General features: G+C 41.8%; 1 protein-coding gene across 3 annotated transcripts; it reads right to left on the bottom strand.

Annotated features, from left to right (window-relative positions):
• On the bottom strand, nucleotides 1-9,783 carry LOC108922105 (uncharacterized). Of its 3 annotated transcripts, none has more exons than XM_018732007.2 (7): nucleotides 9,690-9,783; nucleotides 7,375-7,441; nucleotides 5,865-6,218; nucleotides 4,202-4,307; nucleotides 1,256-1,290; nucleotides 1,099-1,130; nucleotides 1-587 (listed from the first exon to the last, which is right to left on the bottom strand). In XM_018732007.2, exons 1-7 carry the CDS (start codon nucleotides 9,738-9,740, stop codon nucleotides 390-392), a joined length of 843 nt encoding a protein of 280 aa, XP_018587523.2. In that variant the 5' UTR covers nucleotides 9,741-9,783; the 3' UTR covers nucleotides 1-389. The 3 variants fall into 3 exon arrangements, with proteins under 3 accessions (XP_018587523.2, XP_018587524.2, XP_018587525.2); XM_018732008.2 differs by lacking the exon at nucleotides 9,690-9,783 and adding an exon at nucleotides 8,635-8,691; XM_018732009.2 differs by lacking the exon at nucleotides 9,690-9,783 and adding an exon at nucleotides 8,635-8,677 and having other exon boundaries at nucleotides 7,375-7,456.
• Between the last annotated feature and the right edge of the window lie 13,908 nt (nucleotides 9,784-23,691).

Below are 23,691 nucleotides of genomic sequence, written 5' to 3' on the forward strand. Positions count from 1 at the left end.
TTTGCAGATTGTTGTGTTTATTGAGGAAGGATATTGACTTACTTAATATTGATGAGATATTGCAATGGTAGTCTTGCAAAGCTACTGTGGTACAATTACACATCCTTTAAAATATTTGTCCATCAACTTACTGTACAAACTTTCTCAGTTTTGTTTGCTTGGATAATTAGCTTTCAAATAAGCATCGGTGGCATAAATGATTCAATAGTTTTACTTGTGTTTTCAGCTGAGTACAATGTGATTTGCCACTTCTATGCAGTATTTTACTTTGGCATCATATCCATAACAATTTGAACAAAAAAAACTGGCATGATACATATAAGGCTATGAAAATTTTCTGGTTGATCACTGTTGATCACTAGAGTTCCATTTGCCCCATCTCACAAAGGCTAGGTCCTCCTGACTTGAGCGTGTGAGACGTCCCTATGCTCTGCGTGAGAATGCAGGGCCGGGCTGGGCGCCGAACGCCTGTTCGCTGACTGGCTCCCGCGGTTCACTTCAGCGTATTCACACTCGGTTTGCGTCGCCGGACTCTTCGTAGCTTCTTTTGCATTAGAAAAGGCCCGTACATCTGCATAGGTTAATTCCTAGGAAAATAAAAAAAGTCAGACTGCTATAAAAGTCATCTTATCAATGGGAAGCAAAGGCCAAAAAGTACAGAACCTATAGCCCCCACCCCACACACACACACACACACATACACACATAACTTAATGTGAATAGCTCTTGACTTCTGTGTTTCTGTAAGCCTGTTATGAACTGGGGGAGGTAGTGCAGTGGCACAGCGGGCTTGGTTGGGTCCTGCTCTCTGATGGGTCCCCCGGGGTGTGTCCCCTCCCCCTCCAGCCGTGTACCCTGTGATGCTGGGTTAGGCTCCGGTTTGCCGCAACCCTTCTCGGGACAAGCGGTTTCACCCTGTGTGTGTGTTTGTGTTGTGAACTGGATTTTTTATGTTGCTCTAGTCTCTACGTAAAAGTATGAAACAGCAAATCTGATGTTGCTGGTTCATGATATCGCGATACATTTTGCGGATAACTGTCATTTTCTTTATTTCAGTGACTTTCAGGATAGGCACCACATATTAACACTGATACGTACCTGTTCTTCATTAACATTGGGCTGAAGTGAGCCTAAAATGAAATGAAAGAAGCATATTCAGAACTGGGCATAATCATTTTACTACAAAGATTGCCAACAGAAGAAATAAACAGACAAACAAACAAACCAATAAATAAATAGGCGAGCTTTAACTTACAGCACACAGTAATAATCCCCATGGAAGTAACATATCTAGGCAGAAACAAAACAAAATTTTTTCAGTCATCGACATTTCACCACACTGCTTATCCCTGGAGTGAACAACTGTGGTCTTCGGTATCTGCTGTGTACGGTGATTTTGCCTTGCATCAATGTTTTATTGCTTTTTTGAAATAATATTTCAGACAGCAAGTGACATCACACTAATATGGATAAAGCACATAGTAAAATACAGGGGAGCAGGTACTGAATACAGCCACCACGTTGCACTCAAAGGTTTCAGGTTCAAATCCCTTCTCCTGCTGAAGTACTCTTAAGCAAGTTATTTACCCTTTTACCCCTCTGAGGGCTCTATCAATCCAGAACAATACTCACAGTTGTGAAGGAAGAGTTTCCAAACCCTTTGAAATTACCTGGAATTCTAAATAAGCTGCTCCCAAAATGTGAACTAATCTTCATTTAAGTCATAGATAATGAATAAAGATGGCAAGCAAACAACACATAACATTTTATATTGCCATGTCTTTTTAAAAGGCAGCATGGTGGTGCAGTGAGTAGGGCTGCTACCTCACAGTGCCTGGGTGGTGTGAAAGAACATGGGTTCAATCCCTGCTAAGTCTGTGTGGAGTTTGCATGTTCTTCCCATGTCTGCATAGGTTTCCTCCCACAGCCCAGAGATATGCTGTTCAAGTTAATTGGTGGCTCTAAATTACCCTTAGTGTGTGTCTATGTGGCAACCCTCCAGTGGACTACCATCCCACCCTTAGCCTTGTACCCAATGCTTCTTGTACAGGCTCTGGTTCACCACAACTGTGATCAGGGCAAGTGGTTATTGAAACAGGGTGGATGGATGATTATCTTCATTAAACAAATGGTTGAAACAATCACAGTCACTGATGTAAAAAGTATGGGACATCTTGTGATTAGTGGAAGATCCTTTATTGGAAACAACCTTAACCAGACGCTTTCTGTAGCTGCCAATCAGTCCGACACAGTGGTTAGTAGGTTTTTAGTCATCTTCTAGAGTAAACTCTTTGTTCATGTATTTTTTGGGATGTCTTGATTGAATGGCCTGCTATAGATCACATCACAGCATTTAAGTGGGACTGAGGTCAAGACTCTGACTTTTCCATTCTAAAATAATTTCCTCTGTTTGAGCCACTCTGTTATGGATTTAATCCTGTGTTTTGTATCTTTTTGAGGTTGCCTGACCCAAATTCTTCTAAATTTTAGACCACAGACAGACGCTCTGACATTCTGCTGTAGAAGTTCCTCATCGAATGTGGAATTCATTGGTTCCTCAATGACTGCAAAACCACACACCATTATACTCCCTCTATCAGGCTTTAAAGCTGGGATTAGGTATTGGTGTTGGTATTGTTTTCCATAAACATAACTCTATATTCATTTCCCAAAATGTTCAACTTTTGCTTCTTCTGTTCACAGAACATTACTGCGGTTCTTCTGTGGAACATCCAGGTGGTCTTTAGCAAACTTCAGATGGGGCACCAATAGTTTTTTTTTTGCAGAGCTTGGCTTCCTCCATGGAAATCTCCCATGATCACCACTGGCATTTACTGTTTTCTTTATGGTAGATTAATGAACACAGATGTTATGAAGTGCAAGAGATCTTTGAAAGAAACCTAGGGAGCTCGGGAAATCTTTAGCTGTCACCTTAGGTTTCTTTGTCACATATCAGAAGATTATATGGTATGTCCGTACACAGAACTTAGGATGCCTACTCCTTGCGAGAATAGCAGAAGTGCTTTTTACATTTTTAAATTATCTGCCTGACTGTGGATGTCTTATTAGCTTGAACAACTCTTCTTCTGAGGTTCCATGAAATGTATTTTGATGAAGCCATATTGCACTTCAACAGAATTCTGTTGTGAAAATTAGGGAGCTAAATCTGTGTGGTTTTCTGTACGGCAGGTAAAGCCAACACCCAAATTGAATGGAACACCTGACTCGATGATTGGAATACCCTACTGCAGTTACCCTCTTTTCCATGGGCACAGTGCATGGGCTGTTTGGGCATAGGTTGGAATCCAACTCAGTCTGTGTGAGGTTTGCATGTTCACTCCATCTCTGTATAGATTTCCTCCCACACTCCAAACACAGAAAATTAATGTGAATTGCCAATCGTTTGTGACCGTGTCTGTGAATGTGTGTGTGAGTGTATGGCTGCCCTTGAATGGACTGATGTCCTGTCTAGGGTGTATCCCTCCTAACCTTGTACCCTGTGATTCTGGAATAGGCTCTAGACTCTGACAAGGACAAGCGGCTAATGAAAGTGACTAATTATGCTAGAAGGTTGCATGCTTTTTCCATTAATGACCTTGAATATTTAAACCAGTTATTCAACAAGGATATAAAAATACATTTTATGTTATTTGTTAAATAAGACTATCTTAATGACATGGATGAGGATCATACCACATTTTAGGGAGCACTTATGAAATAATCTAGAGAATTTCAAAGGGTTCGTAAACTTTTTCTCACAGGTGAAATTATGCAAATTTTTTGTTTCGCTGACATTTTTATTCAAAGCAACTTGCAGTATTTGACCTCTTTCTACAGCTGTGCATTTTTATTGGAGCAGTTCAGGGTAAGTACCTTGCTCAAGGGTAATACAGCTTGGAGTTAGACTTTAATCAGTAACCAAGTCCTTGCACTTAGCTGCTGTGCTGCCTGCTGCTCTGTTGTATTTACTTTTTTGTACATGAGGATGATACTTTTCTTTTTGATTTTATTAGAGGAGAAGCAATTGTATATGTTTGTTATGGGTACTTTAGTAACCTTCAGAATTATACTTTTAAAGAGAATTTGAATGGGAATATTCAACACTTCAGATGGTCTTTGAGAACATTTGTCTTGACAAAACTCAAGTGTAAAAAGAATTAACCATTCAAACATCAGAATGTCCTCATTTTAGGCTACTCACCTCCTCTTAAGGATGAAGTACAATGAAACTGCTAGGAGAACCATGACTAGCAGGATGACCATAACAATCCCAGCAACTACTTCTGGAGACAAGGATGGAAGATTCTCTGCCAACACAGTAACAAAGAATCCAGTAAGGATCTCAGTCCACAGAATGGCATACGTAAGCAGATTCTTGCTTCCCACTACTCTTTTTAATCAGTCAATTTGATTAATAATTTTAAAATTCAAATTGTACAGCAAACGTTACCCATGAACTGAAGTTGGGGAGAACCAGTTTTAGATATCAGAGAGCTGTTGTAGGTGTTTGTTGTAATAAAATATGTTCTCTTTAGTATTTAAATAGCGCGATAAACCTTAGAGGGGTTTTTTTTATATAGATCAAAGCCAGAGAATGACAATATACTTATTATTTGTAGTTATTAACTGAAGTCAGTGTATTTTTTTAATTTTAAAAAAGTAATGCAAACAAAATTATTTACTTATTTGTTTACACTATGAGTATTCCTTAACCAATAAAAATTATAACCAGTCACCTTTAAGGTTTTACACACATACACACACACATTGTCTGAAACTGCTTGTCCCATGTGGGGTCGTGGGGAGCCGAATCCCAACCCGGTAACACAGGGTGTAAGGCTGGAGGGGGAGGGGACACACCCAGGACAGGATGTCAGTCCATCACAAGGCACCCCAAGCTGAACTTGAACCCCAGACCCCTCAGAGAGCAGGACCCAGTCAAACCCACTGTGCACCACGCCCCACCCCCTTTAATGTTTTAGTTTAACATAATTTTAATAGTTCCATTCATTTCATTAATTTGATAAATACAATAAAGGATCACAACTGCTTTGTTAATTATAAAGTTGTTTTTAATGGTACATAGACTTTGTAACTGCTCCCAGCTATTTACAGGTCTTGATCAAGCGCTACACCCCAACTAGACCCCTTTGCTCGTCTACTTCTGCTCACTTAGTGGTCCTACGCACAAAAGGTAAAGCACAGAGGTTCTCGGTTCTGGCTCCTTTGTGTCGGAACGACCTTCCCCTCTCACTCAGAACTGCGGAAACTCTGTTTACATTCAAGAAGGATCTGAAAACTCACCTTTTCCGGACCCATTTCGCCCAAGATCTTTCCGGTTCATGTACGGTGTAAATGTTCATGCACCATAACTTCATGAGCATCACCAGATAAAGCCTTTATTCAGCCACTACTCCGGCATTGTTTTTGCTTGCTTGTGTATCTTAATACACACACACACACACACACACACACACACACACACACACACACACACACACACACACACACACACATTTTCAGAACCGCTTGTCCCATACGGGGTCACGGGGAACCGGAGCCTACCGTATCTTAATATTATAAAAAAAAAAGTGGTAGGAGGGTATCAGGATTTGTCTATCCTGTGTTTTATGCACCTACTTGAACAATGAACCTCAATGCAGCAAGTGGTAGGTAACAAACTAGGTTTAGCTGAGTCACATGTCTGCAGCTATGTCTCTTTCTCTTAATGTAATGCATAAATTGTATTTTTGCTGAGATGTACATCGCTTTGGACAAAAGCATCTGCTAAATGAATAAATGTAAATGTAATAGTGAGAACATATTGATCTTTATCTTATTCTGACTTCATTTCTTCCTCTTACCCTTTACAATGAGAGTGCTGGTGGTTTTCATGATGCCATTAGGGAAGGTGGTGTACTGACAGGTGAACTTCCCCTTGTCTGTCAACTTCACTCCTGTTATGTAGATGGACACATGACCCAGGGACTGATTGGTATAGACAACTCTTCCTGAGAAAGTTGAATTAAAGTAATGTTTCCCATGAGCTGGGTTATATACGACAATGACTTCCTTTTTTTTCTCTGTTGATTCCCATGTCCACTGAACCTGTGTGATTTTGACTGTAGATTTACTCTGCAATCTACAGTGTAGTGTCACATCACCACCCAGGTAGGCAGTGACCTCTGGATCAGCAATGATCTGCTGGCTCTGAGCAGCTGAAAGAGAGGGTCAGGAGAGAGAAAAGCAATTTATATATGTATAAGTTTGACAATGAGTAGGAAGAGAATGACCTGAAAAGAAAAAATTTGCATCTACTGAAGAAGATAAACTGAGCAATGTATTCGCATTTAGAGTGACAAGGTTTCTTCAGATAAGTAGAGAATTTGCAGGAACCAGAATAAACCAATGTGACAACATACAAAAAAGTGTAAACTTTATATGACAAGAGCATAGGCCAGATTCAGCCCACACTGTTTCCTAATGATTCTCCATCCCACTGGTGTTAATCGCGTTTTATTATTGAAGGTCATTATGGCAAACAGAGTGTACCCTAGATCCTGGGGGTCTGCGGCTAGATTTCAGGGAATCCATGAACTTGGATGGGAAAAAATTTAAATCTTTCTCTCACTAACCTGTTACTAAAATTTAACATTTCCTTCTATTATGAATATAAACAATATTAATATTTTATAACTGTATTTCAAACTATTATATTTCAACTTTGTAATCCTCTGAATTTTATTTTATGTATTTAAATTCATTATTCTAAGAAGGGGTCTATAGGCTTTGCTAGACTTCCAAAGATATCCATGGCATAAAAAAAGTTAAGAACCCCTGCCCCCAGATGGAACACCAGCTCATTTTGGGACAATCGCACACAGTCACTCACAATACAGGTAATTTAGTGTCGCTTGTCCTCCTGTCTTTAGACTGTTGGAGGAAACCAGAGCACCCAAGAAAAACCCTCACAAACAAGAACACGCAAACTCCACATAGCCTGAGCCAAATTCAGCTAACTGGCAGACGCACCGTCCAGTGAGTGTCAGTTTACATTAAAGATGAAAATATTAAAATAATGAGCAATATCTTAAAAATAACAGTAAAAGTAGGTTAATGTATTACCTCTTTGCTAAGCCAACACTTTTATTCAATGCGGCTCGCAGTATTTAACCAGTGTGTACAGCTGTTTTTTTTTAAACTCATGAAAACCAGTAACTCATGCAAGCCAACATCAGCTGTATGGGTTATCCAGAAACCTTCAAATTTCAAATCCATGTCTTTAGTTATAGATTTTCTTTTTTTTACAAATATGTTGTTTTTTTAAGGCAAAATTCTCAGTGCAATTAAGATGATCACACAGGTGATCCTTACCTGTCAAAAGAGTGAAACAGGTCAACAGCAGTGGAAGGGAGAACAGACCAAACGCCATGAAAGGAACCTGTCAATGACAGACCTGGATAAATGGGAGATTTTAACTGGTCAAATATGTGTTTCAGATTTTCCCTTAACTTTGAAAAAACACTATGTAGTCTACTTGAGAACGTGTGTGACAGAAAATAACAAAATGGCTGGAAATATGCTTGAGTGTAAATGAGGAACTAACTGAAAAAACTTGGGCAGATATTTCGCAAGTGTGACTTGACATGGTTAGGGGAATGAAATGAAACTCCTTTTTCTACTTTGCGCACATTTTGGTATAATTCACTGTGAATGTTTTGCATAAGACTGATTCTGTTTAAATATCATGGTCAAGATCTGTTGACCATGTAAAATTATTAAAGAAGAAGAATTATTTATAGTGCATAATTGTTAAACAATTTCTATAAAATATTGTATGAAGTTTTACAATTCAAAGCATCTTTATTTATAAAGGTGTCAGTTCTGGTAAATGTGTGAAATGTGAACATGTTTCTGAGTTTCGCCATTATTTTAAGAACTGACTCGGCCTCATACTCCTTACCTAAATATATCATTTAAACTTGGAGAACACTAGAAATCCAAATAGCTTATTGAAGTGGAAGTAGATACCTATTATAGACACACACACACACACGCACACATTTTCTGAACCGCTTGACCCATTTGGGGTTGCGGGGAGCCAGAGCCTAACCCAGCAACACAGGCCATAAGGCTGGAGAGGGAGGAGATACACCCAGGACCGGACACCAGTCTGTCGCAAGGCACCCCAAGCAAGACCCGCGCCACCACGTTACCGCGCCACTGCGCCACCGCGCCACTTCCTATTATAGATGTTTTTCTCATTTATATTATGAAACTACATAGTATAACGTAGTAATATTTTTAATATACTCATTTAAGTAAGTTTTTGTAACTGATACTGCCAGGACTCTGTTTGAAATGAGCTTTTTGAAATTGGTGTGAGGTATTTATCAACATATTTTGATTCTGGCAGAATTGGTTTAAATATAGAAAGAAGATGTCAGCTGGAAATGCCGATTGCAGAAGTGGACCGCGGAAGAAAATCATTTCAGAAGATGGACAGATACAGTACAATCCGATTAGAATGTTTGAATTGAAGACAGAATAGTTACTGGCTCTGAAGAATTCCTAACCTAAAAGTAAACAAAAATAAAAGTCAAAGGAACAGGAGGATTAAAGAAAACAACTGACCTTATAAAGCAGACAGACCATCCATCCACCCATCCATCCATCCCTTTTGAGAAAACAAATGATCTAGTAGTAGGTCATAGTGGCCCAGGACCCACCCCAGGAAACACAGAACACAAGGCAGAGCGTTGGTTTAACAGGAAATGCGTCAGCCGTGTACTCAAGCATTCGTGTGCATTTAACTCCATTGAGTTCTGTTGCTAATATTTTCTAGCTCAACCCAGTACCTGAGTAGCTCGGGTACCACACACAAAGGACAATTTAGAGTCACCAATTTATCTGACACATGTCATTACATTTTGGGAGGAAACCAGTGCAGGCATGAGGAGAACACAAAAACTCTGGACAGACAGAACCAGATTCGACCCCATTTTCATACCCAAGAACTCAGGAGCTCTGAGACTCTGTACAACGACTGTACCAACACGATGCCCCCAGATCACACCAACTGCATATGTTACAAGAAACTAAAAGCAATTATGAATAATTGAATATAACAAGCAATCTCTCAACAAATGTGAAATCACTCCTGGACATAATCCTTAGGTCCACACTAATTTTCGAATCCCACAAAGCACCGTCATAGATCTCAAAATGCCAGAAGCAAAAAGAAATACTATACAAGTGGCTTTTTTTCCTACTAGGCTGGATGATAAGGAATTTAAGGCTTTTTCAATGAGCTTTTAACAAGATTTTCAACAAGTCACAGGCCTACAGAAATCCGAAGAACTACTGTAAATCTTTCCAATGGAGCCTAAATGAACTTCTTGAATCATTACCTTCATTAGACACCAAAGTCAGGTGCTATTCTGCAGAAGTTCACTCAAAGGCCAAGCCAGTGGAGGAGATACGAAAAAGACAATTTATGTCTTTAAGCAACACGGCAAAAGAAAAACATTGTGTCTGTAGACAAGAGGATATTGCAACAATGCAGAAATGTGGTGTTTGCTGACGAATGAAGAGACATAACATAAATATCACTAGTGTTACAGTTCAGAAGAGACCAGTGACAAAACTTTTTTGTTTCTAGACTGCAGAGAACATGTGGCAGAACTTACATGATCATTAGTCATCTCTCTTGCAAGATTTCTGAAATAATACAACTTCATGACTTCCCTGTGTCTTCCAGTCACTCATTTCATTTTCTCTTGCAGTGCGCCTTCCAGAGGAAGCCCAGATGCACCAACTCTTACCCTTCACTTCCCTCCTCTATAAGGAACACAGGCACTTTTAGTAAGGGCAGCACATAGAGATGGAACCACTACTTCTGAGAGAACTGCTTTCGTCACAAAGTGTCTCACAGGGAGCAATAAAATTCTCACTGGCCTCAAGTTTTAGTTTTCATTGTGTGATCTATCTGCTTCCGTCGCTCCAGCCATCTGCGCAGCTCAGTGGTAAAAGCAAAGGTTTAAGAAGTTTAAATGGCAACACTGGAAGCAGCAAGGCAGCCCAAGTGCAGCACGAGCAGTCCGTCCAGGAGTGTGACGACGCTCACTGTAATGCGTCTGATGAAGATGCTTTCAGACACTGGCTCAGCTGTGTCTTCCTCTCCCTGGTAGCTTCTCTGCTCACCTTCGACCTTGGAAAACAGATATCACATGTGTTCAGCTTATGCAGAGGACATAGAAGTTCCTCTCCACGACTTTAGTAATGTTCACTGTGTAAGAATTAAGAAATTGATTTAACAATTTAAAAATGCTGTGTGATGTGGAACTGGAAGTGAAATACTTCAATGTCTGGGTAGCTACATCTTGACCAACAACAACATTGAGAAAGAAATTTTCACCAGGATTGGTCTAGCAGCACAAGCGTTCCACAGATTGCAAAACATCTGGAAATCATCAGTTTTGCAGACCAGAACCATGATGAAGATCTACATGTCAAATGTCCCATCATTTCTACTCTAGGCTGCAGAAACCTGGAGGACCAGCAAGAAGTTAGAGAGCTGGTCTTGAGGGAAGCTGTCTGATGCATCCTGGGAATACACTGGGAACAACATGTCAGCAGCAGTAAAGCACGCATACTCACAGGCTTCATAAACATTGTTGATGAAGTAAAAAAGAGACGTTGGAGGTGGTTGGGACACGTGCTATGTATGAACAAGACCAGGCATCCAAATGTTGCCCTCAGATAGACACTACCAGGAAAAAGAAAGAGCGGCAGACCAGTTGCCAACCGAAGAGCTTCCGACATTTAGTCTTCGTGGAATGACCAGCAATGAATCCAGACTGATTTTCATGAAGAAGATTATTCTATCCAGGGAATGGCCAATAACTGGTTGTATTAGAACAATTCAGAGTAAATATCTTGTTCAATGGTACTTCACCAGCTGGTGGGATTCAAACCTGCACTAAACTTTCTGATGCTTGTGCTGAGAGGGCCAGGAGGGTGGTAAAGGACAATGAAAGAGAGTACAGCCACTGTGGTAGCAGAGGCAACATGAAACTCAAATGAAGAAAGATTGAAATGGTGGAAGTGGAGAATCAAACATTCCCATCAATTTCTGTGCTGAGGACAAAAAAGGAAGTCCGCAAATCCACCCATGCCAGGGGGTGAGCGGCGTGTGAGACGCAATAATTGGTGTAGAGGGCTTCAGGTGTGGCTGGATTTTCAGAGGCTATCTGTTTCAGAGTGATTTAGTGAGTGCTTGATTTTTAGGCTCAGTCAAGCGCTCAGTGAAGCACATTACAAAGTGTTAATACAGTGAGACTTTAGGAAACAGAACATACATCAAACTGAAAAAATCCCCTTTGAACCCATGGCTAAGAACAAGTTACGCAATCCTAATTTTAGCTCACATCATGGTCTCACTTCCTTTTTATTTGCATCTGTTCTGTTACCTTCAGCATAGTTCTACGTTGCACTTCATGTGATTTGTTCCAGTTTATGCAGAGCAATTTGTCAGGTGGCAGAATGTAAAGAATAAAAGGACATGGATTCTGGGGAACAAAGAGGTTTACCAGGTTTACCAAACTCCACGAAAAATTACCGGGTTGCAGTAGCTGAACTAGGCTTATTAAACTGGGTTTCAGAATTTTTTTGTACACTTTTGCTAATATGTGCCTTTTGCACCTTTTTGCACCCTTTTCATTTTTGCACGAAATGCGTTAGAGAGTACAAACATAAGTTGTGTTTTCACATGTACAGCACATTTTGGAGGTTTACTTTATTATTGAAAGAAATTTGGGAGACGAATAGCCTGGCCGTGTATTTTACGCCTGACTAATTACATAATAATTTCAGGGAATTCATCTTAATTATTTTTTTGTATAATCCTGTTCTTCTCTCTTCTAAAAAATAACAAGAATAGACCTAACATAGAATACACAAAGAGCCAAGACTTTTCAGAATTTAAATGTTCTAGATTAGCTGGAGAAATATATTACAGGCAAAATTTGCCCTACACATTTTGAAATAACATGTTTCCCCCACTTTTTAAAAAGTTGTGACTTCAAACTTTAAATGGGTAAAAATGTATGTGAAATTAAAGTGCTGTTTTAAGAAGGATGTGCTAAAAAGTACTTGCCTTGTGATAAGAGCTAACTGAATAATTAAACAGGGTTTGGTAAAGAAGGTAGAGAGGAGAAGTTAACTGCTATGTATGGAGAGTAAATAATTTCACAGACAGCACTGCAGCTCCACTGTCCCAACATCTGCTCTTGCTTTAATAGCTAATTACACTCAATATTATATTATAACTTCTGAACTAAGCATTTGCAAGACATGCTTTAAATACCTGGTTTTACAAGGCTTTCCAACAATCACTAGACCAAAAATTAACATCGATGAGATGGACAAGGAGGAGGGCTTGGGGGCGGGGGTCCTGCTCTCCAGTGAGTCTAGAGTTCAAGTCCCACTTGGGGTGCCTTGCGATGGACTGGCGTCCCGTCCTGGATGTGTCCCCTCCCCCTCCAGCCTTACGCCCTGTGTTGTCGGGTTGGGGTCCGGCTCCCCACGACCCCGTGTGGGAGAAGAGGTTCAGAAAGTGTGTGTGTGTGTGTGTGTGTGTGTGTGTTGTGAGGTATATGCATACAAAAATTTATTCATGAATGGCAGACTAAAAATATTTAATATAGCTAATTTAGGTGTTCGGGTATGTTAACATCTTACAGGCTTTATTAAGCTTTAACTTCACTGCTGAGTTCCCATACTTACGTTTATTCATTTAGGCAGATGAGTTTTTCCACAGCAACTTAATTTGTAGTATTTCATTGAAATGTCTTTCATCTAATGTTTCTTACACTACTGTGCACTCACAATCTATGCACCAGAGCAATGATACACACTCCCACACACCATGGACAATTTTTGAGTCACAATGTACTTGAAACAGGTATCTTTGGACTGTAGGAGGAAACCGTAGCAGTCAGAGGAGACCCACACAAACACGGGGAGAACATGCAAACTCCACAGAGATTGAACAGGGGTCAAACCCTCATCCTCTTGCACCAGGTAGGTGCTCTGAGATAACCCACCTACATGCTGTGCCGCCCTTCCACCTGAATCACCACATTCTCCCAATATCTGAAATTCTTAATGAAGACTGATGCACAGCCACACACACACACACATATACACAAATCGTTTGTACTGAGCGGGGTTGTGGTAAACCGAAGCCTAACCTGGCAACGCAGGACATAAGGCTGGAGGGGACACACCCAGGAGGGGACGCCAGTCCACTGCAAGGCAATCCAAGCGGAGCTCGAACCTCAGCCCCGCCAGAGTGCAGATTCTGGCCAAGCCCATTGGGCCTCCGCACCCCCACAGCACAGCTATAATCATTCTTTATTTTTTGTAGCAATAGCAAATAATAATATTAATGATGATGTCCTTTAGACCTATTAAAATAACTTTCCTCAGATTCCTCAAATCTAAAGCACTCTCCCTAATTTTTAAAACGGGTTTTCAGTTCCGTCATTGTTTTCTTTGAGTAAAAAGGTGGAGAACTCAGTTTGGTGTCAGTTCACCTCACACCTCTTAGAGAACTTCTCTATTGTCTGAGCGAGGTTTTGGACGCTGAGTCAGAATGGCCCACGTTCAAGAGCTCAGCTGTGGATGCAGCTGGTACAACATGTGCTGTGAGGGAAGTTGGTGCTTCCTCTAGAAACACCCACAGCAGTCACTGGAGGACAACAGAAGTGAGGGAAGTGTTCAGGTTGAAGGAGGAGACCTTCTGCGTAATGATTTTGAGTGAGTCCCTTGAATTGCCTTCGAGGTTCCGGCAGATTGAAAGTCGGATTGCTGCAGGTCTGTGGACACCGTATGAGTCTGAGGTGCTGAAGTGGAAACTGAGCCTTCAGCAAAGCCCTTGGTTTGCCTCTTAATCCACTCACCTATGAGGTTCGGGTAATGACTTGAAGTAATTAGATCACAGATACAAGTGTCTAAAATTAGGTTTCTCTTCATGAGCACCGTGCTTGTTCTACATGACATTGCGAGAAGCTTGGAGATCAGGGAGAACCTCAGAGTAGAGTGGCTGCTCTGCTAGATCCATAAAACTCAGCTGGGGTGGTTTAGACATGTTGCAAGAATGCTCCCTGGTCGGGTTTGAATGGTCATACATCCAATACATCCCAATGGGTAGAGACACTGGGGTGAACCCAGGTCATGTTGGAAGGCTTCCACATCTCAGTTGACCTGGGAATGCTTGGGTTCCCCCAGGAGGAGGTTGCTGAGAAAAGGAAGGTTTGCAGGACCATTGGAAGGAGACAGAAGGAGACTGAGCGACTAGCCGTACTATACTGATACTCCTCAACTTACGATGGTTCGAATTACGATTTTTCGACTTTATGATGGTAGGCTGGCAATAAAAATTCAGTAGAAACCATACTTTCTCTTAAGATGTTGGGCAGTGATAGCGATCCGCATCTCCCAGTCTATCACGCGGTCGCTGTACAGACGTATCTGCGTTGTGTTTTATGCATCCATGATCTCACAGAAATGCACATCTGTGTCTCCTGCTACTGGTGGAAAGAAGAAGAGGAGGGCAATTACTCCTGAGGAGAAACTCAAGATAATTGCCCAGCATGAAGGCAGCAAGCTCGTGATGGCCATCGCTCGTATGCTAGGCTATGATGTTCGGTAGGTTAGGTGTATGAATTTTCGACTTACAATACTTTCGATTTACGATGGGTTTCATGGAATGTAACCCCATCGTAAGTCGGGGACCAGCTGTACTGTATTGTACTTTCACGGAACATGACCTCAGTGCCTTCATTGGAAGATTTTTTCCTACACCTTTTCTCCGCCATCTGCTGGAGTCAACAGGCATTTCACTCACTTACAAGACAACTCTATCATGTCTACTCAAAGAACAGCTCTTGATGCATTGACTGTCCTGAATCAAGGACACGGTTCTGCTCCCGTCTGGCAGTAATGTGGCATTCTTGATGTATTTCTTTACTTTTACTCATTTTAGAAACAACACAGGGTCACGACAGTATTCAGATAGACAGTCCAGCGAACAAAAGCAAATATATCCACATACACAGAGTGACCACTCAGGGTCCACAGGTAACAATATGTCACCGTTACAATAATGCAGCATTTTCTAATAACTTCCCAAAAGGGTGTCTAAATATTCCAGGATTAATTACAATTTTCATGCAAATCAAATGTAAATTTTTCAAGTGGGGAAATTTAAACACTTCAGTCATCCAGATGTTTACAGAGGGAACTTCTGGTGTGGACAACATTAAGATGTTTCTTTGCCAAATAGGTAAGAGTTTTTAGTCTATCATCTATCCATATCATCATATCACTGTATCATCGAAAAAGCAGTTTGGGTTGTGATTTAACAGAATACTTAAGGAGAAATCTTTTTTTTTGTTAAAAGTTTCTTTGATAGTTGCATGTACCCCAGAGCAGTAATCTTATTTCATTCCCAGAATAAATGTATCAAAACACCTGGAGAAGCTTTGAATTTAAAACAATTGCAGTTGTGTCATATTTCTGGCAATTTCATTAGTTCTATGCTATAATTTTGTCAACACATTTGTTTTCAAACTATACAAAAAATAATGAGCCCAGTGATGAACTGCCTTCCCATCCAAAGTGCAGCCTGCTGCACACCCGATGCTCCAGGGATCGGCCCTCATGGCTGATAATGGGCAAATGGTGAATAAAAATATTCATTTGTACAATCTATTGCATTATTAATATGACAAACACAGTGGTTTTACAGTTATCGCTTCCCTTCAGCTATAGAAACTGTAATGTGAAGTGATCCTCACCAGAATATCACTTAGTGCTACTCAGCTGTTTCCTTCACTACTGATGAATAAGTAACAACTATAACATAACTTATAACCACCCTTCTCAGAGGTACTCTCTCAGATATATTCATTTTACTTTTATTTATTTCAGAAAGAATTCAGAACGAAATGAGTCGCATTAAGTTTGGAGTTGGACAAAAGGATGCAGAAAAACGGGGGAGACTGCAGAGAGACGCACACAAAAGTTTGACGGAAAAGAGGATCAGACCAGTCAGCACAATGACCAGCAGAGATGAGCAGCTGAAAGAATGATTACTTACTCATACATTATTTATTTTGTCTCTCGGAAATATAAAAAAATAATCTTGCGAAGACTGAGAAGGTCTCAGCTGTTTGGAAAACACCACTGAACATTCATAGCCAAAAAAACTAAACATTACTTTAACAATATATGGATTTCATTTGCAAAAACACAGCTTATTTCCTGTCTGTTAATACGTTAGAAAAACTGCTGATATAAGGTGCTGAAAGAAAAAGTACATAATATAAAGTGGAAGAACCAAATGACAACGCCTTACTTAGTATCCAAATACAGTAACAGTGTTAATTACTTATTATACCTAATTACTTATTATAATTATTTATTTTTATTAATTTGTTTATGTTTTGCTGATTGATTAATGATATAGTTAGGCTTCTCAAAATCAACTTACAATGACTTGTCCTGTTATAAACCTTGGTTATTTTTTGCTGGAGCAATTTAGGGTTAGTACTTTGCACAAGTATCTTGGATCCAGTCCTGTAATCTTTGGATTACAGGATTAAATTTTAATTTTCTTATTCTGAGAAACAGTTATAAATACAATTATAATGAGTAATTATCACTATTTTTCAAAGTTTTCTATTTTATACAATTTATTTCTATTTATTAGAGTCATGAAGTGCACAACATGAGTGAGTATTTAGGTATCACCCTTCCTTTTTGTTTTATAGCCATTCCATTCTAGTTCCTTCTATTTTAATGTGTCTCACTGTATTTTCAGTAGAAGTGAATGGCAACAAACTGCATTTACTGTTAGTTTTATATTTTTAACTCATTGAATTTACTGGTACTTTTGAGAGTAGTTTTTACCATCAAAATTTTTATGTTTACTCAATTATGTTTGAAAAGAAAAATGTATAGTTTTTAGAATTATGTTTCTGTTGCCTTCTTTTGTCACTTATGATATTTTTTTCATTTAATGTTTTAACTTTCTCCCATCTGGATGGCCCTGTGCTGCAATGAGTACCAGTGGTGGGATTGTGTTTTTAGACACAACTTTAAATGTACCTCAGCCTATGTGGAATTTGCATGTTCTCCCCAAGTTTGTTGCTTTGCGGCTTTCTCCCAGGTGCTCTGGTTTCCTCTTACAGTTCAGAGACAAGTTTCATGTGAACTGCTGACTTTAAATTTCCCATTATATGTGTGTGTACAAGTGAATGTGTGTGGTTGTTTTGTGATAGACTGGCATCCTACAGAAGGTGTACCCTGCCTCATGCCCTACACTTCCAGGATTTGTCATCGCTTTGGAGAAAAACATCTCCTAAATGAATAAATGTAAATGGGGGGGTGGGCCATGCTGAGGCACACACTGTCTGAAACCGCTTGTCCCAAGTGGTGCTGCGGCAAGCCGTAGCCTAACCCAGCAACAGAGGGTGCAAGGCTGGAGGGGGAGGGGACACACCCAGGATGAGACGCCAGTCCATTGTAAGGCACCCCAAGCAGGACTCGAACCCCAGACCCACCAGAGAGCAGGCCCTGTCCAAACCCACCACACCACACCACACCACACCACACCACACCACACCACACCACACCACACCACACCACACCACCAACTCAAAAGGGACTGGAACATTGTAACCACAGTTGAGTAAAAACACATTACATTCACTCCATTCCTTGTATGTGAGTACATTTATGGAGAAGTTGTAATTTGTAGAATAATTTCTGGCATTGATGTTTTGTGCTATTAGGCAAGGGTGTCTCTAAAGAAAAAAGATGAAAATATGTGCAAATAAGTTCAGTACGTTAGGGTGTTTCTTCTGTATCGTGAGAGTTGGATTTTTAGGGTCAGTGTTAGACTAGGCCAATCCTACCTGTAATTGCTTTACCTTCTTTTATATCTTCATGTACAGAGTAAAGTAAAGGGAATTTCCAAAGTGCCAGTCTGCAGTAGCACCACAAGGGGGCGCTACAGTGTTATTCTTGACCAGTTTTTAGACTCACTTCGAACACCTACTTGGAGGTAGCAATCAAGAATTAATTTTATATCTGAGTTCTAGAAAGTATAACTTAGTTGTGTAAATGAATTTTACATTAAATATACAGACACACAGTTGATCTCCATTTACCTGGCGCACAAGGTTCCTGACTTCTGCATGTCCCTTCACTTCACTTGAGCGACCATCCCAGGGCACTGTTAGAAATAAAACATTCACTTTGGACTCTCATTCCCCAGTGTCCATGCTCCATCCTGACACCTGTCTGGTCCCATGTTGTTTATAATTGGCAAGTCCCGTTAATACTGAATTATACGTATTTATCTTTTAGCTGAAACTTTTTCCAATTACAGTAAATTGTTAAACTATGTACAATTACAGCTGGATATAGCTATATACCTATAGCTGGATAATGTTACTGAAGCAGCTTAGGGTAAGTACCTTGCTCATGGGTACTGCAGCCAGAGGTGGGATTCCAAACTGAGACCTCTAGGTCTCAGACCAACTGCTCTAAGCACTACGCTACCAGCTCTCCAGCTGAATTAATACCTGTTGTTCTTATGTCTGAGATTGAACACTTTCCAGTGACATCTTGCGCTTGTGTGTGTATCTACATACACCATTATTATTCTTTATTTTGGTGATGCATTGAACCAAGAGTGATTTCAACGCAAGATGTTAGCACTGGTAAAACATTATTACAGTGGGAGCAGGGATTTGGTCTGGGAACTTTCAGACTGCAAGGAAACAACCCTAAACATTTACATTTATTCACTTAGCAGACGCTTTTCTCCAACACCACGCTAAATAAGTGGTTGAGAGTCACGTGTTCAATATTTTGACTTATTTCCACCCTCAGCAGTCTACTCTGAGTATTATATTGCTTTGACACAAAGCTCTGTGACTTTTTTCACTTTAAGACAATGGTAGCTAAAAGGTCAGCCATGAGAACCTCAACAAGTCACTTAGCTCCATTTATGATCAAGTACACTGAAAGATGAAACATGCATTTGAGCATTAAAATGAAAATTGTAATCCCAGCCACTACCTAAGCAGACAAAGGCTGAGGAAAAAGCTTATTTGAGAGCAGGAACTGGTTTAGTGGAAAGAAAAAGGCCATTCAGCAGACAAATTTCTTAAGAGCAACTTCCAGTGAACACTAGTAATACTATCAGCCCACTCCTTTTCTCTCAGGGTGACTTACAGTGCTAGATATACCACAGTAAACTACTTATAGTGAGTCACTTATTTATACACCAGTGAGACATACTCTCCCACGCACACTCTCACGATAGGAAATTGAGACTCATCAATTCACTTGAAAGCATGTTTTTAAACAGTGGGAGGAAACCAAAGTACCCAGAGGAAATCCACACAAATGCCACACAGACTCAATGAGGATCAAACAAATGTCCTCTCATAGCACCCAGGGGCTCTGAGATGACAATGGTATTTACTGCGTCACTGTGATGCCACATAAAAAACTTTCCAGTTATTTACTTATTTATACCACAGACTTCTTACTGTCTTAAAGTGTATTGAATATAAAGCTAAAGTCACTAAATACAAAGTATATGTCATGTCGGAACAATGGAGGTCGTGGCAATGATGAGTAGGATTATTATCAAGAAAAGACCACGAGCAAGACGAAGAGCAGTAGTTGGGGACAGACGTGGGTCAGGCGATTAGCATTCAGGGTTTCATGGGACAGACAAGGGACATAAACGACGAGACGAAGAGAAGGTCGGTAGCCAGGAGATCAAGGACCTGCGATGAGACAGGAACTGATATGGACACGGGAGTTGCAGTTGCTCGAGTGAAGTTCTGCAAGCAAGTGTGAAATCCTGGTTCTTTTATCCCGTGCTGCCTTGATGAGAGGCAGGTGCGGGCAAGATGGACATGACAGTACCCCCAACCCTATGGGCAGCTCCAGCCGGCTGATAGCCCCCCTTGGGCAACCCCTGGGCCACTTCCACCACAAATTGCAACGTGGGGTGGGGATGTTGGAGGATCGGCGGGTGGTAAAACTCCCCTTGAGTTCATGAAAGGCGCATGCGGCTTGATTGTTCCAGGCCAGCCGGACCTCCTTACCTGAGGCGAGCGCCATGAGGGGGGCGGCGATTGAGCTGAATCCCCTGATGAAGTGCCTGTAGAAGTTAGCGAAACCCAGGAACCATTGCATGGCTTTAATTGTCTCGGGTCTGAGCCAGTCCACTGCTGCCTGGACCGTTTTTGGGTCCCTTGCCACCCACTTGGTGCTTAGCAGGAACCCAAGGAAAGAGACCTAAGGCTGGTGGAATAAACACTTCTCTTCTTTAACATACAGCTCTTGCAACTCTTGCACATGTTGCTCCATACAGTGGGAGAATATTAGTATGTCATCCAGGTAGACCCAAACACAGCAATTCACCTTATCTCCCAACATGTGGTTAACAAAGGCTTAAAACACAGAAGGCGCATTAAACAGGCCACACGGCATGACTGTATATTCGTAGTTCCCAAGGGAGGTGCTAAATGCGCTCTTCCATTCATCACCCTCCCTGATTCGGATGAGCTTGTATGTACTCCGCAAGTCCAGTTTAGTGAACACCTAAGCCCCGTGGACCTGCTCTACAGTTGCGTTGATCAGTGGCAAGGGAAGGGGGTACTTGAATGTGATCACGTTTAAAACCCAGTAATCAATGCATGAGCACAGCTCCCCGTCCTTTTTCCCAATGAATAAAAACCTTGCCGAGGTGGGAGACTTTGCAGGGTCAAATGATCCCAGAGCCCAATGCCTCAGTCACATTCTACTGCTGTTCGAGTAGGGACAAAGGGTATATCCTACCTCTAGGGGGTGTGGTGCCTGGTAGGAGGTTTATCGTGCAGTCCCGGGGTGATGAGGCGGCAAGGCTGCAGCCTTGCTTTTGCTGAAGATCTCCGTGAGGTCTTGGTACTCCCGTGGAAACACAATAGGTTTAGCTGTCTCGGGGATCTCTATGGAGGTGGCCCAGAGAGAGAGACAGGACTCGGTACACTGTGGCTCCCACTCTGGGAGCTAGTTCTTGCTCCATGCAAACATAGGGTCGTGTCAAGCCAGCCAGGTAAACCCCACGGTGTCTGGGGATTGTATTAGGAAAAATACTCTCTCCTCCTTATTGCAAGCCCCAGCATGCAAACTTAATAGTTCGGTCTGCGCCTTCACCACTCCGGAGCCCAAAGGATGCCCGTCTAGCGCGCTGACCTGTAGAGTTACGTTACGACCCTTTATCTGGATGCCGTAGGAGAGTGCAAATGTCAAGTCAGTGAAACAGCCCACAGCCCCAGAATTCACCAAAGTGCATGAGTATATCTGGTCCTCCCCAAGACATGGCTACTGGTACCATTGACTGTGTGATAGGGCAACGAGAGCCACTAACCTTTGGTTCCTGGTGGGAGTCCATCGGTGGCAGAGGTCAAACTGGGCAAGAGGCAAGGAGGTTTCCAGGATCTCCACAGTACAGGCACAGTCTGTCCTTGACTCGGAGCTGCCTCTTGGCTGATGACAACCCTCCTTGCCAGAGTTACATGGGCTCCAGTAAGTCAGGTGGGGCACTGACCATTGTGGGCACCGCCAAAGGCTGTGGGGCTCTCTGTCGGACCACATCGTCGATGGCCACGGCGGTCTCAACAAACTTGTTGAAGGTCCAGTCCTCCCCTCGGTAGGTTAGCTCAGCCTGGATCTGAGAATTGAGACCGTTCCTGAAGCTGTGCAGGAGAGCCACTGCGTTACACCCACTTTGTTCCGCAAGGGTATGAAACTCCATGGAGTACACCAACACTGAGTGGCTGCCTTGTTTGATCTGTAGCAGCCTGTCACATGCGGAACGCACAGCGAGCTAGTAGTCAAACACAGCCCTGAAGCGTTGTTTAAACGCGTTATAGGTAGTGGGAACACGGTTACTCCAGATGGCTATGGCCCATTTCAGGGCTGGATCTGTCAGCAAGTAGATCAGGTAGGTAATCTTGCTATCATCTGTCTGAGAGGCATGCGGCAGGCTGGCAAACACTAGCTTGTACTTGAGCAGGAAGCCTTGGCAGGAGTCCGGTTTCCCATCATCCCTGTTGGACATGGCCAGCCGAGGGTCTGTGGTGAGGACAAGCAGAGCTGGAGCTGACGCGGTAGCCAGAGCTGCAGGGGGCAAATTGCGAGTGGTGTCCTTGCCCACCGCTTCCACAGTGCCCTTTGCCTGAAGTGTCAGGATGAGCCCGCACAGGGTCTTGGAGTACTGCTTCGGGGTCTCGTTGGGGAAGCCCGGCAGAGCGCCCTGTGCAGAGACTGCTGTTTACAGACGCTCCAGAACCGATGGGTAAATTTGCGAAGCGGAACCTTTTGTCATGCCAGAACAATGAAGGTCGGGATGACAGCGAGTGGGACCCAATCGCAGGTTCCGTTTATTATCAACAAAAGCCAAGGAGCAAGATGAAGAGCAGTAGTCGGGGACAGGCGTGGGTCAGGCGATTAGCATTCAGGCTTTTGTGGGACGGACAAGGGACGTAGACAGTGAGACGGAGTGAAGGTCGGTAGTTAGGAGATCAGGTACTGCGAAGAGACAGGAATCAATATGCACATGGGAGTTGCAGTTGCTCGAGTGAGGTTCCGCAAGCAGGCATGGAATCCCAGTCCTTTTATCCCGTGCTGCCTTGATGAGAGGCAGGTGCAGAAGAGATGTGCATGACAGTATACAATTACGGTAATGTGTTTCATAAACATCGAAATGGTTTCACAACATCTCCCAGTCATGTTAAAAATAATATACTTGACTTAAGATTTACATTTTGCAGATGCAATCGTTGTCATGAAATCACAAAATCGCATTCAATAACATATTGATTTAACTGTTGTATTAAATATTTGCTTCTCCTTCTACAAGGGACTTGGCAAAGTTTGCATGTTCTCCCCGCATCTGTGTGTTGGTGACTAATTCACCAATTGTGTGTGGTGTGTGCCTGTGTGTGTGTGTGTGTGTGTGTGTGTGTGTGTGTGTGAGGGAAAGAGAGGGAGACATATAGCAATTGCCCTTAAATGGAGCGACATCCCACAATTAATGAGACAAACTGGACAGTGAATGTGGAATGCAGATTCTGAACATATTGTTAATGTACCTACAATTATTTACACATTTCTACAGCTGGGTAATTTTGCTGGAACAATTTAGGGGAAGTACCTTGCTCAAGTGTACCACACCTGGAAATGAAAGGAAGTTCAGCAACAGGATTTCATAACTCGATTGCAGTACAACAGCTGTGGCAACAGACTTGCAACATGAGGGCTGTGCTCTTTGCTTTTTAGAGCAGCTCCTCAACCAGGGACATGGTCATACTCCGTAGTGAAAGTGCAGAACCTCAGAGATATCTGCAATTATATAACAGTAAACACAGCATTGTCCCCGCTTTAAAGTAGATTTATATTTTGCAAAACACCATCCACTTTATAGATGGCATCTCTTGAGCTCAGAAGGAGGATCTGCTGTGTGAAGTGACTTTAACCACAATATCTGGTTTGTAGTTATTATAAGCTCCTCTTTCGTTTCTTTTCCAATGTCTAAATAAATTGTAATAGCAA

Source organism: Scleropages formosus, chromosome 18 (assembly GCF_900964775.1).
Source record: "Scleropages formosus chromosome 18, fSclFor1.1, whole genome shotgun sequence".
NCBI lineage: Eukaryota > Metazoa > Chordata > Actinopteri > Osteoglossiformes > Osteoglossidae > Scleropages > Scleropages formosus.

Coding starts and splice junctions, on each gene's coding strand:
- LOC108922105 (XM_018732007.2), bottom strand. CDS start 9,740: ATGAAGTTGTATTATTTCAGAAATCTTGCAAGAGAGATGACTAATGAT. Junction 1,291..4,201: donor TACTTCATCCTTAAGAGGAG/GTGAGTAGCCTA, acceptor GTTTCTGCCTAG/ATATGTTACTTCCATGGGGA. Junction 588..1,098: donor CCAATGTTAATGAAGAACAG/GTACGTATCAGT, acceptor TTATTTTCCTAG/GAATTAACCTATGCAGATGT.